This window comes from Lemur catta, chromosome 21, assembly GCF_020740605.2.
Source record: "Lemur catta isolate mLemCat1 chromosome 21, mLemCat1.pri, whole genome shotgun sequence".
Lineage (NCBI taxonomy): Eukaryota > Metazoa > Chordata > Mammalia > Primates > Lemuridae > Lemur > Lemur catta.
This window is the reverse complement of record NC_059148.1, coordinates 16,154,613-16,172,371: the sequence shown is the minus strand read 5'-3', so window position 1 is coordinate 16,172,371 and position 17,759 is coordinate 16,154,613. Positions and strand designations below refer to the sequence as shown.

At 52.1% G+C, this 17,759-nt stretch overlaps 1 protein-coding gene across 2 annotated transcripts; it reads left to right on the top strand.

Annotated features, from left to right (window-relative positions):
- PES1 (pescadillo ribosomal biogenesis factor 1) lies at positions 1 to 17,746 on the top strand. 2 transcript variants are annotated; one of them, XM_045534473.1, is made up of 15 exons: positions 1 to 98; positions 2,257 to 2,336; positions 3,056 to 3,209; positions 7,437 to 7,546; positions 10,722 to 10,893; positions 10,975 to 11,064; positions 13,454 to 13,570; positions 13,682 to 13,756; positions 13,957 to 14,046; positions 14,197 to 14,327; positions 14,697 to 14,822; positions 14,937 to 15,121; positions 15,798 to 15,979; positions 16,127 to 16,285; positions 17,245 to 17,746. In XM_045534473.1, the coding sequence occupies exons 1-15, from the start codon at positions 75 to 77 to the stop codon at positions 17,326 to 17,328; spliced, it is 1,779 nt and encodes a 592-aa protein (XP_045390429.1). In that variant the 5' UTR covers positions 1 to 74; the 3' UTR covers positions 17,329 to 17,746. The 2 variants fall into 2 exon arrangements, with proteins under 2 accessions (XP_045390429.1, XP_045390428.1); XM_045534472.1 differs by having other exon boundaries at positions 16,124 to 16,285.
- Positions 17,747 to 17,759: the final 13 nt, after the last annotated feature.

The window sequence follows — 17,759 nt, the reverse complement described above, 5'->3', positions numbered from 1 at the left end:
GGCCCTTGTCAAGGCACACGAGGGAGGAAGTGGCGCCGTGGGTGCTTCGTGGGTAGGCTCCTCGGCGCGGGGCCATGGGAGGCCTTGAGAAGAAGAAGGTGAGTGGAAGAGACGCCGGGGGTTCTCGGAGGGTGGGAGGTGGGGATGGCGGAGCCTAGGTTCGTGTCTTCGCTGGCCTTGGCCCCTTGTGGGGACAGAAACGGCGGGATCAAAGCGACAGGAGTCAGCCGCGAGCAGTCCGAGAAATGGGCAAGGGCAGCAGCGCTCATCCAATGAAATCCGGGAAAGAACTCGAGTTCAGTGGAAAGAACTGTGACGGAGAGTTGAGCTTAGGAAGCATAGCCTTATCCCCAAAGCAGGCAGAACTATGGGACAACTGTTTACTGAAAGGATGGTGGACATTAGGTAAAGTTCACCACTACAGCACTGTCACATTATTTATTTAGTGTTGTCTTGGAAGTTCTCTTCGAGCATAACATGGAGTGCTTAGTAAGCAAGCCTGGCAGGAGAAACTAAGTGCCAAGACCAACAGACAGGATAAGTTTGCAGCGTGAAAGGAATTGAAGGACATCAGGATGAGTGGGGTGTAATAAACCAAAGGAAGAAGGGCATCGGATGAGGTTGGCGGTTGGTCAGGGACTGAATGATGCAGGGCCTGGAAGCCGTGGTGAGGAGCTTGGATGTTATTCTAAATGCAGTAGAAATTGATCAAGTGGAGAGTAACATGGCCAGAGTTTTTCCGGGAGTTGTTCACCCTGGTGGCATGTAAAAAGATTGGGGAAAGGATGGGGATGAGGAAGATGTCATTGGCTCAGGTGTTTATTTCAGCTTGACAGTTTCTGTTACCGATTTGTTTCTAACCCAGTACACTACTGAATATCCAGTAAGTGCTAGCCACTGGAATTACAAAGGTATAATGTGGAAAGTCTGACCTTGAGGTGCAGATGCAAATATATCAACAAATCATTACAGGTTTTAAAAGCTGAGTTTCAGAGCCATTGTGCTATTTGGGCCAGATAATTCTTTGTTGTGAAAAGGGCTGTCCTGTGCATTGTAGGAGGTTTAGCAACATTTCTGACCCTCTACCACCAAATGCCTGTAGCACCCAAGAACCAAAAATGTTTCCAGACATTGCTGAATTCTCCTCCTCCTGCATATACCCAGGGAGTAAAATCACCTCATTAAGAACCACTTATCGCCTTACCATTTAAAAGAATAAACATGATGACAGAGACTTGTGTGCTGTACGGCAATGGAAAACACTTAATAGAAACTCAACTTCTTGAGGCAGTCTGAAACTCACCTGTGTACCTCCAGGACTTAGCATAGGCTATATCCCCAATAGCCAGTTGAATGTCTGAAGGAAAAAATGAGTGAAGTGTGTGTTTCATGACTGTGAAGTTATTTGTAAACATACCCTTTAGGAGGCTACAGATTTGTCTCTTTACAGCTGGACCTAGCCAAAGAGGTCCTTGTGACATTACTCCAAAGCATTATAGGTTGTTGGGTACAGTGCACTGCTAGTCTCTTATCAAGGATACAGATATGTGAGCATGAGGCAGCATCTTAGCATCACAGGCATCCAGATGATTGCACAAGACGATATGCTTCTTGGGGACAGGTAGAGACCAGGCCTTTTGTCTTTATTGCCCTCATGGCATCTAGCTTAATTGCTTTGAACATGGTAAAGGACCTGTTATTGTCTGTTGAATGACTTTATGGGGAAGGAGAGAAGCTGTGTGGCTTAGAGCATGTGTTTTCAACCAGAGTGATAGCACCCGAAAGGAACAAAATTGATTGGGTGGGTATTTCAAATATTGCAATGGCTTCTCCCCAACTCCTCAAAAGACCAACCACATTGCATAAACAGATAACTATGGTTACTGTTTCATGGGGCTTAAATGAAATGGGATTATGGGGATTAAATGAAATAACATGTGGAAATTACTAACTGTAATGGCCAATACTTAGAGCTAGTACTAAGTGCTTGGCATGGCGCCCTATCTAGAGCAACCTCATAGTCCCCAGCATCATACAGACGTGTGTGTTCTTTATGCTGACAACTGTAAGGACAGTGCAGGAGAGGGAGGTCGGCTCATTCAGGGAGGTCGGCTCCCTCCCTACAGCATTTCCTATCCCAGAAGCATCTCTGCCACTTATCCAGAGTGATAGCTGCCTCTGGACTTAGGCATGTCCAGAGTTTGATATTAGTCACTGCAATCATTGCTCATAGAGAATTGTTTTTTCCTCCCCAAGTACGAACGTGGCTCTGCCACCAACTATATCACCCGAAACAAAGCCCGGAAGAAGCTGCAGCTGAGCTTGGCTGACTTCAGGTGAGGCTGGAGAGGAGTGGAATGTAGGGCGACCTCAGGGAGCCTGGGCAGTGAATTGCACAGGGAGAACTCAGCTGTATCCTTGTCTTACTTTGTCTGGAATTCTGCTATTCCTCCTCTTTCTCACCTGCCCTTGCTTTAGTGAGCTGTGCTCTGAAAGAAAGCTGGAGGAGAACTGGGTCATCAGGCTGGGTCGTCCTGGGTCTTTGTCACCCATCCCCTCTCTTCTGGCAGAGGAGATCCCAGATCCTATAGCCAGAGAAGTCAAATCCAGACTTCTGTACAGCCTGTGGGCCCTGCCATCTATCCGTCCCTGACCTTTTTAGCATCACCTGGCCCATTTTTAGTCCTTTAGACATTCCCAGCTCTTTCCAACCTTACGACCTCTGTCCCTCTTCTTATAATGCTCTTCCCTTTCCCTTTTATGTGGCTGAAATGTTGATTTCTCAGCAAGGCCTTTCCTGACTCCTCTATAGCTATTACAAAAGGGGTACCTGCCTCTCAGCCCTTGTGAATGTCTTGTTTGTTTCTTTACTGGTGCTTGTGACAGTCTACATTTTTGTGTGTATTGGGGAACTTGTCATCATCCGACTCCTACAGTAGGATATGAGCTCTCTAAGGACAGGGGCCCTGCATTCCCTGTTCACTGTTGGTTTCTGGCCCAGCCACAACCAGTGTTGTGTGCTTTGCTGACATGACATATGGCTTCTGTCTTCTAGGCGGCTGTGCATCCTAAAGGGCATTTATCCCCATGAGCCCAAACACAAGAAGAAGGTTAACAAGGGCTCCACAGCGGCCCGAACTTTTTACCTTATCAAAGACATCAAGTTTCTCCTCCATGAACCCATTGTCAACAAGTTCCGGGAATACAAGGTGAGGCCTGGTCTCTAAGGTCTGATGGGTACCCGTCACAGCTCTGTGACCCTGGGCAGGTTGCTTACCCTCTCTGAGCAAACCTATAGAGGGCGGGAGGTGATCCTACCTCAAAGGGATGTTTTGAGGATTATCTGAGATTACATACAGTAGGCATACCTCGCTTTATTGTGCCTTGTTCTATTGTGCTTTGCAGATACTGTGATTTTTACAGATTGAAGGTTTGTGGCAACCCTGTGTTGAGTAGGTCTTTCAGTGCCATTTTTCCAACAGCATGTGTTCACTTCATGTCTCTGTGTCACATTTTGGTAATTCTCCCAACGTATCAAAGTTTTTCATTATTATTTTATACGTTATGGTGATCTGTGATCAGGGTCTTTGATGTTGCTATTGTAATTGTTTTGGGGCACCACGCCATGCCCATATAAGATGGTGAACTTAATTGATAAATGGATGTATTCTGACTGTTCCACTGATTGGCTGTTGTCCTGTTTCTCTCCCTCACCTTGGGCCTCCCTATTTCCTGAGACACAGCAATATTTAAGTTAGGTCAATTAATAACCTTACAATGGCCTCTAAAGTGTTCATGTGAAAGACAGAATTGTACATCTCTCACTTTATTAATAAAAGCTACACAACATTAAGCTTAGAGAGGAAGGCATGCTGAAAGCCAAGGTAGGCTGAAAGCTAGGCCTCTTGGGCCAAAGAGTTAGTCAATTTTTGAATGCGAAGGAAAAGTTCTTAAATGAAATTAACAGTGCTACTCCAGTGAACACAAATGATAAGAAAGTAAAACAGCCAGAATTAACTAGATCTAGCTTAAGATAATTGATGAAAGTAGCTACACTAAACAACAGATTTTCAGTGTAGATGAAACAGCCTTCTATGGGAAGAAAATGCCATCTAGGACTTTCATAGTTAAGAGAAGTCAATGCCTGGCTTCAAGACTTCAAAGGATAGGTTGGACTCTTTTCTCAGGGGCTAATGCAGCTGGTGACTTTAAGTTGAAGCCAGTGCCCATTTACCATTCTGAAAATCCCAGGGCCCTTAAGGATTATGTTAAGTCTACTCTGCCTATGTTCTGGAAATGGAAAAATAAAGGCTGAATGACAGCACGTCTGTTTACAGCATGGTTTACTGAATATTTTAAGCCCACTGTTGAGACCTGCTGCTCAGAAAAAAGGATTCCTTTCAAAATATTACTGTTCAGTGACAATGCACCTGGTCACCCAAAAGCTCTGATGGAGATATACAAGATGATTAATGCTTTTTTCCTGCCTGCTAACATGGTATCTATTACATTCTGCAGCCCATAGATCAAGGAGGCATTTCGACTTTCGAGTCATCTTATTTAAGAAATATATTTTTTAAGGCTATAGCTGCCATAGATAGTGATTTCTCTCATAGATCTGGGCAAAGTAAATTGAAAACCTTCTGAAAAGGATTCATTATTATAGACGTCATTAAGAACATTCATGGGCCGGGCGTGGTGGCTCACACCTGTAATCCTAGCACTCTGGGAGACTGAGCCAGGAGGATCGCTTGAGCTCAGGAGTTTGAGGTTGCTGTGAGCTAGGCTGACACCACGGCACTCGCTCGGGCAACAGAGTGAGACTCAGTCTCAAAAAAAAAAAAAAGTGAACATTCATGATTCATGAGAGGAGGTCAATTGTCAACATTAACAAAGTTTGGAAGAAGTTGATTACAGCCGTCACAGATTACTTTGAGGGGTTCAAGACTTCAGTGGAGGAAATAACTGCAGATGTGGTGGAAGCAGCAAGAGAACTGGAATTACAACAGAATTAGAAGCAGAGTCTGATGATGTAACTGAATTGCTTCAATCTCACAATAAAACTTGAACAGATTAGGAGTTGCTTCTTGTGGGTGAGCAAAGAAGGGAGTTTCTTGAGATGGCATCTCCTCCTGGTGAAGATGCCATGAACATTGTTGAAATGACAAGAGATTTAGAATATTACATAATCTTAGATGATGAAGCAATAGCAGGGTTTGACAGGATTGACTCCAACTTTGAAGGAAGTTGTACAGTGGGGAAAATGCTATCAAACAACATTGCATGATACAGAGCAATCTTTGCTTTTTTTTGGAGACAGAATCTCACTCTTTTGCCCAGGCTAGAGTACCATGGCATCAGCCTAACTCATAGCAACCTCCAACTCCTGGGTTCAAGTGATCTTCCTCTTAAGCCTCCTGAGTAGCTGGGACTACAGGCGTGTGACACCACACCTGGCTAATTTTTTTTTTCCCTATTTTTAGTACCTGGCTAATTTTTTCTATATTTAATAGAGATGGGGTCTTACTCTTGCTCAGGGTAGTCTCAAACTCCTGAGCTCAAGCAATCCTCCCACCTTGGCCTCCTGGAGTGCTGGGATTACAGGCATGAGCCACCATGCCTGGCCTCAGAGCAATCTTTCATGAAAGGAAAAGTCAATACATGTGGCACACTTCATTTTTGTCTTGTTTTCAGAAATTGCCATAGCCTCCCCAACCTTTAGCAACCACCACCCTGATCAGTCAGCAGCCATCGACATCAAGGCAAGACCCCCTACCAGTGAAAAGATTACAACACACTGAAGGTTCAGACGATCATTAGCATTTTAGCAGTAAAAAAATTTTTTTTTTAATTTTCCATGCCCAGCATTGATATCTTTTTTTTTTTTAAGAGACAGGGTGTCGCTCTGTCATCCAGGCTGGGGCACAAGTGGTGTCATGATAGCTCACTGCAGCCTCAAACACCTAGGCTCAAGTGATCCTCCTGCCTCAGCCTCCTGAGTAGCTGAAACTACAGGCATGCGCCGCCATACCTGGCTAATTTTTCTTTTATTTTGTGGAGATGCGATCTCACTACGTTGCCCAGGCTGTCTGGAATTCTTGACCTTAAGCGATCCTCCCACTTTGGCCTTCTAAAGTGCTGGGATTACAAGTGTGAGCCACTGTGCCAGGCCTGATATAAAATGTTTTAAACTTAAGATGTGTACGTTGTTTTGTTAGGCACAATGCTATTGCTCACTTAATAGGTTCCACTATAGTGTAAACATAACTTTTATATGCACTAGGAAACTAAAAATATCATAACTCTGTTGTGATACCCATTTTATTGCAACAGTCTAAAATAGAACCCACAATGTCTCCGGGGTGTGCCCGTATGTGGAAATCATTTATACAGAACCTGCTAAATGATTAGTGCTTTATCTGTTAAAGGTTTTCCCTGGTTCTTTCTGAAAGATTAAATTTTTTGTTCTTAAGGAAAAGATGGTGGTTTTGGGGGGCTTTCTTGTGTGTTCTCTGCCCAAAGAAATAGCTCCTGTTCTGATTCTTGCTGAGATTGCTCCCAGGAGACCAAGCGTTTTATTCCACAAATAGAAATCATTAAATGCTCAAATACCACAGAGAAAGCAGAAACCTATTTGTACCAAATGCAAGTAATTGAAAGTAGACAGTTGCTACTGAAACCTTTGACTGGGAGCAGGGCCGGACTGTGGTCCCTGGCCTGGAGGCATGGGGTGCCACCTGGTTGCCCACAGGGGACTGGGCAGCAGCTGCCTGCCTGCCCTGTTGCCCAAGCCCATTGAGGTGTGTAGCTGGACCTTTTATGCTGTTGGGTTTTGTAGCTGCATCAGCTCACTGTGTTGGCAGCAGGCCCGTAATAGGAGATTGCTGTCCATAATCCCAGCAGAGGTAGCCTTTGAGCCTCTGAGGAGTACTGGGCCTGGCCTGAACAGACATGCTCGATGGGAAGAAGTCAGTTGGCTTGGAGGACCTGACTCCATGACTCCTTGCATTTTCTGGATCCCTCAGTGCCCCACATGGACCCACAGCTTGTTTCATGCTGACACAGTCTGGTGTTGGGAATGCAAGTCAGTCCTTCCCACCCTGATCTGCCTCAGTGGCAGGTCACTTGGCCTCTCTTCTTGGTTGGAGATGGGGCTGCTGTGCCTTGCCTTCCTTCCAAATAAATGTGTGGAGTCAGCACATCTGTGCATTGTCAGAAGGGGTGCCTGGTCCAGCTCTGCAGGTTAACATAGGTCAGTCTTGGTGCTCTGTGGATTTGGCTGTTTTGCAAATCCTGGGCCAAGAGAGCTGGTCACACAGGCAGTCAGCCGTGGCCAGCTTCAGGAGGCATTGAGAGTCCTCCCACCCCACAAATCGAGCTCCATGGGAGAGGGGTGTCCAGGAGCGCTTGGCCCCAGCATCAGTGGTCTCTTCCAGGTGTTTGTCCGGAAGCTCCGGAAGGCCTATGGGAAGAGTGAGTGGAACACCGTCGAGCGCCTGAAGGACAATAAGCCCAACTACAAACTTGACCACATCATCAAGGAGCGGTGAGTGAGCCCCTCAGAACCCTGCTCTCTCAGCCTGGGCAACATAGCAAGACTCTGTCTCTACAAAAAGCTTTTTAAAAATTGACCAGGTATGGTGGTGCACACCTGTAGTCCCAGCTACTCGGGAGGCTGAAGCAGGAGGATCACTTGAGTCTAGGAGTTCGAGGCTGCAGTGAGCTATGATCCTGCCTCTGGACTCCAATGTGGGCAACAGAGAGAGACCCTGTCTCTTAAAAAAACAGAACACTGCTTTCTGGGGATACTGGAGGGGACAAGGCCGACCCTGCTCAAAGAGTTTGCACCCTTTTGGAGGAGGCAGACCAGAAACCAAACTGACAAATCATCATAGTGATTGCAAGTTGCAGAGAGTGCCATGAGGGATGTGAACAGCGGGAAGGGACCAGGGAGAGGTATGTTAGTTAAAGGCTTATCACAGGAGACATGTGAGGGGAGACATTTGAGCCAGCCAAGGGAAGCACATTCCTAGCAGAAGCAATAGCACGTGCAAAGGCCCTGTGGTGGGGAAGAGCCAGAGCTCTGGGGCTGCACGTAGGGTATGTGGTGAGACCCGGGAGACATGGCTGGACACCTCTGGTCCAAACCGTTCCAGCCTTCTCAGAAGTCCCCTTCATTCATCAGCTAAATCAGTGATTCTTAACCAGCAGTGATTTTGCCCCCCAGGGGACATGTGGCAATGTCTGGAGACACTTGTTTCTCACCACTTGGATGGGGGTGCTATTGGTATCTAGTGGATAGAGGCCAGGGATGCTGCCAAATGCCTCACAATGCACAGAACAGCCCCCCAACAGAACAATCTGGCCCAAAATGTCAATAGTGGTAAAGTTTACAAACCCTGGGTTAGTGAATATATATCTTCTCTTGGGGCTGATGGCCCAGAAACACTTAGCTCCAGGATGGACGGGCTTGGCTGCATTCAGCCCACTGTGGGCTGTCACAGGGAGAGCCCTGGCCAGCAGCTAGACAGCTGGTACTCACACCAGCCCAGAGCTGGGCGGCCAGAGCACAGTTCCTGCTCTGAGAGAGTCCTCCTCTCTAACAGAGAGATAGTGGTAGTTCCTGTCCTACTACGACACATAGCTGTTACGTGAAACAAATGAAAAAAATGCACAAGAAGAAAGTAAGTGCCTGGACTCACACACCAGGTGGTGGTTTGGTTGTGGTGTTCCCATTCCTTATCACCCCCCTCCCGCTTAGCCAGAGCTTCAAGAAAAAAAGCAGGTGGCTCAGAAATGGCCAGTGTTGTTTCTGCAAAAGGCCTAGGCACTCGCTTTCATCTGCAAGGTGGTGAGTTAGGAAACCACCAGAGGGGGCCAGTTGAGGTTCTTGCTGCTGTACTACAAGACCAGACACCCCTCTACTGCCTGGTGAGGTCCCTGCAGGTCTTTCTTCCATCTTGGCCTGGGTTTGAAGACCTGGAAGGCCTCTCCTGACTCGCTACAGTGAGTAGTGCCCTCTGAGGCTGGAAGGACCTTGGGGCGATGGCTGGTCTCATGGCTTTCAGAGCCTTTCATTTTGTTTTGTTTTTGAGACAGGATCTCTCTCTGTCACCCAGGCTGGAGTGCAGTGGCAAAATCACAGCTCACTGTGACCTGGGATTCCTGGGTTCAAGTGATCCTCCTGCCTCAGCCTCCTGAGTAGGTAGCACTACCGATGTGCACCACCATGCCCAGCTAATTCTTTGTTGCTGTGGTGTTTTTTTTGGTTTTTTTTGGGTTTTTTTTGGTAGAGACAGGGTCTTGCTATGTTGCCCAGGCTGGTCTCAATCTCCTGGGCTCAAATGATCATCCTGCCTCAGCCTCCCAAAGTGCTAGGATTATAGGCATGAGCCACTGTGCCCAGCCCAGAGTCCTTTTAGAAATACCCTTTCTTCAAAAGGAAGCTTCCTGGAAGGCAGTTTGGGTGCCAGAGGCTCTGGCAGCAGATCTGGCTGTGGGAGGGAGGCTTGAAGCCCTGTCTGTCTGTCCACTTGGTCCCAGGGCATTTCTAGGAAGCTACAAAAACCCAGTTTTAAACCAACCAGTCTAGTCTAACGATGTCATTTTCCAGATGAAACTGGGGCTGGGTGAGGCTAAATAAGCCACCCTGGGTCACAGCTCAGAATAGGACTAGAATCCAAGGGTCATTACTCGTGGTATGGAGTCTTCTCCATGCCCCACACCTCTGTCCCTCAGCGGGGCAGCCACACAGTAGTGGATCCCGCCCAGGGGGGCTCATTCTCATCGGCTTCCTCATTTACCACTGGATTCCTGGAAGCACGTTCCTGCCTCTGGCTCTTCCTGACCCAGGACCCAATTCTCTAGGTCTCATTGGTTCTGCCACCTAGACAGGGGTTTGGGAGATAAGAGACAAGGAGACATAACCCCCTCTGGTGCCCTGTGACCAGGCCCAGACATAAGTGCTCTGAGGGGAGGCAGCTCCACCACCCCCACCAGCCTACTAGGGCGGCTTCGTGTTTTTCTTTCTTTCTTTCTTTCTTTTTTTTTTTTTGGAGACAGAGTCTCGCTCTGTTGCCCAGGCTAGAGTGCCATGGCGTCAGCCTAGCTCACAGCAACCTCAAACTCCTGGGTCCTGGGCTCAAGGGATCTTCCTGCCTCAGCCTACCGTGTGGCTGGGACTACAGGCACACACCACCACGCCCAGCTAATTTTTTCTATTTTTAGTAGAGATGAGGGTCTCACTCTTGCTCAGGCTGGTCTCGAACTCCTGACCTCAAGTGATCCTCCCATCTCAGCCTCCCAGAGTGCTAGGATTACAGGCGTGAGCCACTGTTCCTGTCTAGCTTTGTGTTTTTCTGTTTTTCATCTTGGACCTCCTGGTAGATTTCTTTTTAACTAAAGTTTCTGCCTCAAAAAGAGTCAGAGAGCCGCTGACTTCATCTACCCTCATTCACCACAAAATTCGGAAGTGGGTCGAGGCTGGGTCTTCAGTGGGCAGTGGGTGTCTTGAGGGCTCCTGTCGGGATCGTCCTGGTTAAGCAGTTCCTCCCAGGGCTGTTCCCAGGCCTGTGGCCAGCTGTGGGGAAGCTGCTGTGCCAGGTCGGAAGGCAGTTGCAAGGCCTGGCTTGGGAAATGGGCCTCTGGGGTGGGGCAAGGTCAGGCACCCCCTCGGATCCCAGGCTAAACTAGCCTTAAGCGCCACCCTCCCGGCCGTGCAGGTACCCCACGTTCATCGATGCTCTGCGGGACCTGGACGACGCCCTCTCCATGTGCTTCCTCTTTTCCACCTTCCCGAGGACTGGCAAGTGCCACGTGCACACCATTCAGCTCTGCCGCCGGCTCACCGTGGAGTTCATGCACTACGTCATTGCTGCCCGTGCCCTGCGCAAGGTGAGCCTGGGACACCTGGGGGGCACCCTGCCCCTGCCCTGCCACCCCATGGTCTTCACCATGCTGTTTGTCCCCGCCCAGGTCTTCCTGTCCATCAAAGGCATTTACTACCAGGCCGAGGTGCTGGGACAGCCCATCGTGTGGATCACACCCTACGCCTTCTCCCATGACGTGAGTGTGCCCATGGGGAGGGGCTCTCCTGGCTGCTAGACAGACGTGGGGGCATGGAGGAAGGGGGGTTTTGCTGTCCTGCGGAGTCCAGCTGGGTTCCCGATTGTTGGCAGAGGGTGGCCTGGGATAGGGGGAATGTGCCATATATAGAGCATCAAAGTTAAGAGCAGGAGCCCTGAGCCAGCCCAGCTGCAGCACCTGCCAGCTGCCTGACCTTGGCCGTGTTCCTTGATCACTCTGCGCCTCGGTCAGTAGTGCCTGAGCCTTGTCATGAGGATGTAAGGACAGAACCTTAACAGTGCCCAGTGCTTGGGCCTTTAGGGTGCTGAATGAACAGCGAGGGCAGCTGCTCCCCCAGCACCCTGCAGTGCCACCGCAGGGACAGGGCAGACCCACTGGGGTCCTCATCCCCACTCTGCCGCTGGCAGCTGCCTAACCTTGGCCCAGCTGCCTTGTCTCCCGCCCCTGCATCCTCCCTGCCACGCCTGCCCCACAGGGCTGGAGGATCAGGCGGGGCTGGGGAGGAACAGCCCTGCTTCTTACTGATCTTTTAATCCTGGGAGTTGCTGGTGGGGGTCCACTGAGAGGAATCCTGGTTTCATCACTGTATGAAGATATCATTAGCCTCTGGTCCCCCAGAGGGTCTCAGCCAGGCTCCTCGCTCTGTGGGCCTGCATTTGGCCCAACTTGCTGCGTGTTCCCTAAGTGGGAACTGATGCCTTCAGCAGAGAGCAGATGCTGCCAGCCTGGCCGAACAGTGGGTTTGCTGCCCAGGTTAGCGGGTGCTCCAGGGGCTGCAAGGGCCAGACCCCATCCTGACAGCATGGCTGCCTGGTGGTGAGGCTGTGGCCTGTTTGTGGGCAAGAGGCGGGTTTGGCCCTCAGCAGTCCCTGCTCCCACTCCCTGGGGTGGGTGTGGGTGATCAGAGCCTGTGGCTCTTCCTCCCTCTATCCCTCTCCATTCCTCCTCCTTCCTTCCTGCCTTCCTCTCTGGCCCTCTCTGTCCTTCCTTTTCTCTGATGTCCCACCCCTATGCTGCTCAGACTGGTCTTTGTATGTCCTTCTGGGGGGTGAATAGGCCCCTGTGGAGGGCCGGCCTCCACGCAGCTGGCCCTGGGGGAAGGGAAGGGGCCACCCATTCTTCCTTCCTCCCTGGCCGGTTTGCTGCCTCAGTAGAGGATAGGGGACTGGTACTAGGTCATAGCAGAGGCCCTGGTGTGCCCCTTCCCTGAACAGCCAGTGTTGGGCCCACAGCAGTGGGACCCAGGCCGGTAACAGGGGCAGGGGCACTGTGCTTAGTGCTGCGCTATGGGAAGTGGAGCTGGTGCCCAAACGTGCCCCCCAGGCCCATGGGGGGCCCTGGCAGATTCTCGTGGACGGATGGAGGTGTGTGTGCGGAGACAGGCAGGGCACCTCTTGGCCTCTGAGCCCCCACAGCACAGGTCACTGCCTGGCAGGAGAATAGGGAAACAGCCCGGAGTCACCCTGGTGATCGTTGTCCATATTGATATTGCTCAGAACAGCCTGCCGTGTCCCAGGGCTCAGCAGGTCTCCCTGACTTTAGAGGGCCATGTCATTCAGGAGTCTAGGTATTTCTGTCTAGGTCTCAGATCTTTGCCCCATTTTGCTTTTTTAACTCCTCAAGGGCAAAAATGAGCCCTCCATGTCCCCTGCTTGCTGGGTTGGCAGCTTGTGAGTGTAGCTCTGGGCCTTTCTTTGCCCCAAGGAAGTAATTCTCTGCCCACCATTTCCCAAAAGTTCCCTGGGGCTGAGCCGGGCCAGCTGCCTGCGCCTGTCCTGGGTCCTCGGCTTGGGCCTGAGGACAGGCCCTGACTTCTGAGTGTCCATCCCAAGGCTCTTGCTAGGACGTGGATAGGCTGAGTCCTGTCCACCCACTGCCCCCAGCTGGGCTTGACCTTCCCTAGTCACCTTAGTCGCCTAAGGTTTCATCAACCCTTTCCCTGGGCCAGGGACGGTGCTAGGCTCTGGGAGGACTGTGCTGCTGGCACTTACTAGCTGGCCCTAGAGCAGGCACTAAACAAAGCTCGTGGGTGGGTGATGGAGAAGGCACGCCCTCCGACTAGGTCGGGGAAAGCAGTCTCTCCAAGGACAAAAGTCTGAGCTAGACTTGAAGGATGCTGGCACAGGAGAGGGGTGGGCCAGTAAGGCCCTCCTCCAACTCCCCCACTTTATGGTATGGGGGTCTGGCTAACCCTCAGGACCCCTATCCAGAGCCTCGCCCAGAGTGCCCTTGGGTGGGGACATGCCATTGCCACCCTTTGCCTAGGGCCGCATTCCCAAGGCAGGGCTGTTCTCAAGTTGCTTGGGGTCCTCGGGTAGGTCAGACATGCCGCCCCATGTGGGTTCTCTGTTCTGCCTGTGCTCCCCAGCACCCGACAGACGTGGACTACAGGGTCATGGCCACCTTCACCGAGTTCTACACCACCTTGCTGGGCTTTGTCAACTTCCGCCTCTATCAGTCGCTCAACCTCCACTACCCACCCAAGGTAGGGCCCACCCCAGCACGTCTGCCCACAGTGCAGGGGCCACAGCCTTCTCCACGTGGAGGGGAGGGACTGTGGTGTCCTCATCCCTCTGACCTTCCGCTTGCCTCCCAGCTCGAGAGTCAGGCCCACGCGGAGGCGAAGGCCGGTGAGGACACCTACGCGTTGGACTCCGAGAGCTCTATGGAGGTGAGAGAGGCTTCCCCCCGGGGGGTGGTCCCCGTTCCCGGCACCTCTGGGGGTCTGGCCCTGGGTGAGTGGTCTCAGGGCTTGCCCTTGGAACCCAAACCCACTGATGGCCCAGAATTGTCACTGCTGCCCCTCCCACCCTGGCCACACACCAGGCAAGGTGCCCACCTGCAAGCAGCCGCCCTGCTTCTGTCCTATAGAAACTGGCCGCCCTGAGTGCCAGCCTGGCCCGCGTGGTGGTGCCTGCCACGGACGAGGAGGCCGAAGTGGATGAGTTCCCTGCCGAGGGGGTAAGCGCTGCACTGCCTTCCAGAAGGGAGTTGGGAGGGGAACGGGAGCTGGCACCGAGAAGATCTGGGATCTAGAAGATGCTGGGGAGGGTGTCACCTCCAACCCTGGCCCTGCAGCGGTGGTGCGAGGCCTGGCCCTTCTTTTGGCAGGAGATGGCGGAGCAGGAGGAGGAACACAGGAAAGAGCTGGAAGCACAGGAAAAGCACAAGAAGCTTTTTGAGGGCCTGAAGTTCTTCCTGAATCGCGAGGTGCCCCGAGAGGCCCTGGCCTTCATCATCAGGTAAGGGGGCTCCAGGGCCGGCCGACAGCTCTGCCACGCTCTGGTCTGGGTCCTGCCCTGCATGTCCTTAGGTAACACGGAGACGGCGCCGCTTTCCCCTTCTTACAGGGAAAGCACCAAGCATGTAGGAGGCACTCGACAAAGGGCCGTGCTACCATCACTCTGTTCCCAGCTCGGGGCAGGATGGGCAGTGGGTGAAAGGTCTCCACTAGGCCAGGACTTGAGGTCTGGGCACACATGGAAGGCTCCTGGGGCAGGGGAGGGGACAGCTACGTCCTGGGAGGGTGAGTTTGTGGGCTGGGCTGCCAGCGAGTCCCAGGACAGGCAGCTCATACCCGGGCACCATGTGGGCTCTCTCTGTGCCTGTAGGAGTTTTGGGGGGGATGTATCCTGGGACAAGTCTGTCTGCATTGGGGCCACCTATGACGTCACAGACTCCTGCATCACCCACCAGATTATCGACCGGCCTGGGCAACAGACCTCCGTCATTGGCAGGTAGGCCCCTAAGGCCCTCATCTGGATTTCTGGGGGTGGAGGTCTGTCTCAGAGGGATGCCACAGGACCTTGAGTTGCCCTCTGTGACCTGTCTCTGCCACCACTCTCACCCAGGTACTACGTGCAGCCCCAGTGGGTGTTTGACTCTGTGAATGCCCGGCTCCTCCTCCCTGTAGCAGAGTACTTCCCTGGCGTGCAGCTGCCCCCGCACCTGTCGCCCTTCGTGTCCGAGAAGGAAGGAGATTACATCCCACCCGAGAAACTGAAGCTGCTGGCTCTGCAGCGGGGAGAGGACCCAGGTGAGCAGGAAGGGGCTGGGCAGCAAGGTGGACGGGCCCCTCTGGGCTGGCCCTGGCTGCAAAGGTGGCAGGCTCCAGGGAACAGGGCCGCGGGAGCAAACAGCTCTTTGGAGAAAAGCTTAGGAGAAGCCTTTATGTCCTGCACGCAGGTGTTATTTGACATTCAGGGTAACTGAGCAGAGGAATGGGCAGAGTTGGCATCAGTATTTACACAGGAAGTGTCAGAGCTCAGGAGTAGGGTCTTGCAGTTTCTTTGGAAGGCAGCTGGGGCTGCGGGGAGGTGCCAGAAGGGGCCACAGTTGGGACAGCCCTGAACTGCCTTTGAAATGTCCCCATGGCTAAAGGTAGCAGGATCAGAGAGGATGGTGCCTGGGCCTGTTCTCACCCTGCCAGGGAAAAGCAGGCTCCCGGGCATTCAGAAGTTAGTGGCTCAGTCTGGTCAACACAGTGAGACCCCATCTCTACAAAAAATAAATTAGCCAGGCCTCGTGGCACACACCTGTAGTCCCAGCCACTGAGACTGAGCCTGGGAGGCTCAGGCAGGGGGATCGCTTGACCCCACAAGTTCGAGGTTACAGTGAGCTATGATGACGCCACTATACTCCAGCCTGAGTGACAGAACGAGACCCTGTCTCTGAAAAAAAAAAGAAGTTGTTGAGTTATTGGCTGTCTATAGGAAACTTGAATGAGTTGGAAGAGGAGGAAGATGAAGAGGAGGAGGAAGAAGACAAGGAAGACAATGAAGGCGATGGTGATGAAGGGGGAGAAAATGAAGAAGAGGAAGATGTGGAGACTGGCTCAGAAAAGGAGGAAGAAGCCCGACTGACAGTCCTGGAGGAGCAGAGGGTGGAGGGGAAGGTATGGGGGTGCTCGGTTGGGGGTACAGCCTGGGAAGTGTCCCCACTGGCCCCTTGGTGCCCGCCCTGGCCCAGAAAAGCAGGAGCCAGGGGACTGGCAGGGGAGGGTGACCTGCCCCCACAAGCATCCTGCCTGTGTCCCCAGAAGCCCCGGGTGATGGAAGGCACCGTGAAGCTGGAGGACAAGCAGCGGCTGGCCCAGGAGGAGGAGAGCGAGGCCAAGCGCTTGGCCATCATGATGATGAGGAAGCGGGAGAAGTACCTGTACAACAAGATCATGTTTGGCAAGAGGCGCAAAATCCGCGAGGTAAGTCCTGGCCGCCTACCAGAGACCTCGGTCATGACCACCGGCTGTGAACTTCGGTGAATTTAGGTGAACTTAGGCCACTGGCTCTCCTCTGGGCAGATGCTGTGTCTCTCCAGTGTTTCCTGAGGTCACCTCCCTGGTCTAGCCCAGCCTCTGGGGCCCCACCCAGGCCTGTGTGGGCATCTTGGTACCACGAGTTCTGGCCCCAGCTCTCCTTGGGGCTTCATTCCTTGTCCTGCGCCCGGCTGTTCCTGCGTCTGCCGGGGTCTGAGAACTGGGAACAGATTCAGGGACTGCGGGAGGCTTACGTTAAGCTTCTCTCTTAGTTTGTTTTTTTCTTGTTCACAAAGCCGTATATGCTCGTTTTTAAAAAATTGCCATGTGCGGTGGCTCACAACTGCAGTCCCAGCTACGCAGGAGACTGAGGCAGGAGGATCATGTGAGCCCAAGAGTTTGAGGCTGCAGTGAGCTGTGATCATGCCACTGCATTCCAGCTCAGGCAGCAGAGCAAGGCCCTGTCTAAAATACATACATGCACACATAAACTAACGGACACACTCCTGCACCCAGAACTCTGTAATGGGTGGTGCAGAAGTGGCTCACAGTCCTCTCAGAGCACTGATCTGTAGTACCAGCCCCCCGGGCTCTTTTGCATGTAATAACACATTGAAGTGTAATTTTTTTTTCTTTTAACTGTAATATGAACTTCTTTTCATGATGAAATACAACGTGTGGCCTGTCCCCTACTAATAAAGTGTCATAAAGGCAAGGGTGGGGCCTATTTTTTCCCCATGAAGAAGTGTGGGTCAAGTAGATTTCTTTTCCAAGGGGAGTTTGCCTGTGAGCTTTTTTGGAAGCTCTGCTTTTAAGGGACAACGTTGAGAAGAAGGAAGGAGATTGTCCTCCCTTTGCCCGTCCCCACACACATCCCAGCCTGATTTCCCCCTTCCTCCCCACAGGCCAACAAGCTGGCAGAGAAGCGGAAAGCCCATGATGAGGCCGTGAGGTCTGAGAAGAAGGCCAAGAAGGCAAGGCCGGTGTGAGCGCCGGCAGCCCCTCACTGGGCTGAGACCAGTTCCTGGCAGCTGGGCATGGCAAAGGCAGGCCAGAGGACCTAAGCTTGGTGACAGACCAGAGTCGGCTCTGTTCTCATTCCCCTTTTTCCCCTGGCCAGCCCTGGCCCCTTCATGCTCTCTGGCTGGAGCCGTGGGCAGCTCTGGCCTCCCTTGGTGGCTGCCAGCTGGTGGCTGGGCAGAGAAGAGGCCTCTGTGCCCAGCCTGATTCTGTGCTCCCAGGAGACAGTGCAGGAGCCTAACCAGCCCCTCACCTGCTGCCCGCATTCACCCTGGCCTTGCACAGCTCTCTACCCCTCATGGTGGGACCCGTGATTCTTGGGGTGTTGTGATGGGGTGAGGGTCGGGGGCTGGTATTTGTTATTAAACGGCTAGACTTTTGCAATCAGTTGGATTCTGTG

What these genes read in the sequence shown, in the direction of transcription:
- PES1 (XM_045534472.1), top strand. Translation starts at nt 75, where the DNA reads ATGGGAGGCCTTGAGAAGAAGAAG. An exon ending in ATGAGTTCCCTGCCGAGGGG is followed by an intron (nt 14,047 to 14,196) that starts GTAAGCGCTGCA and finishes TTCTTTTGGCAG; the next exon opens with GAGATGGCGGAGCAGGAGGA. An exon ending in GCAGCGGGGAGAGGACCCAG is followed by an intron (nt 15,122 to 15,797) that starts GTGAGCAGGAAG and finishes GGCTGTCTATAG; the next exon opens with GAAACTTGAATGAGTTGGAA.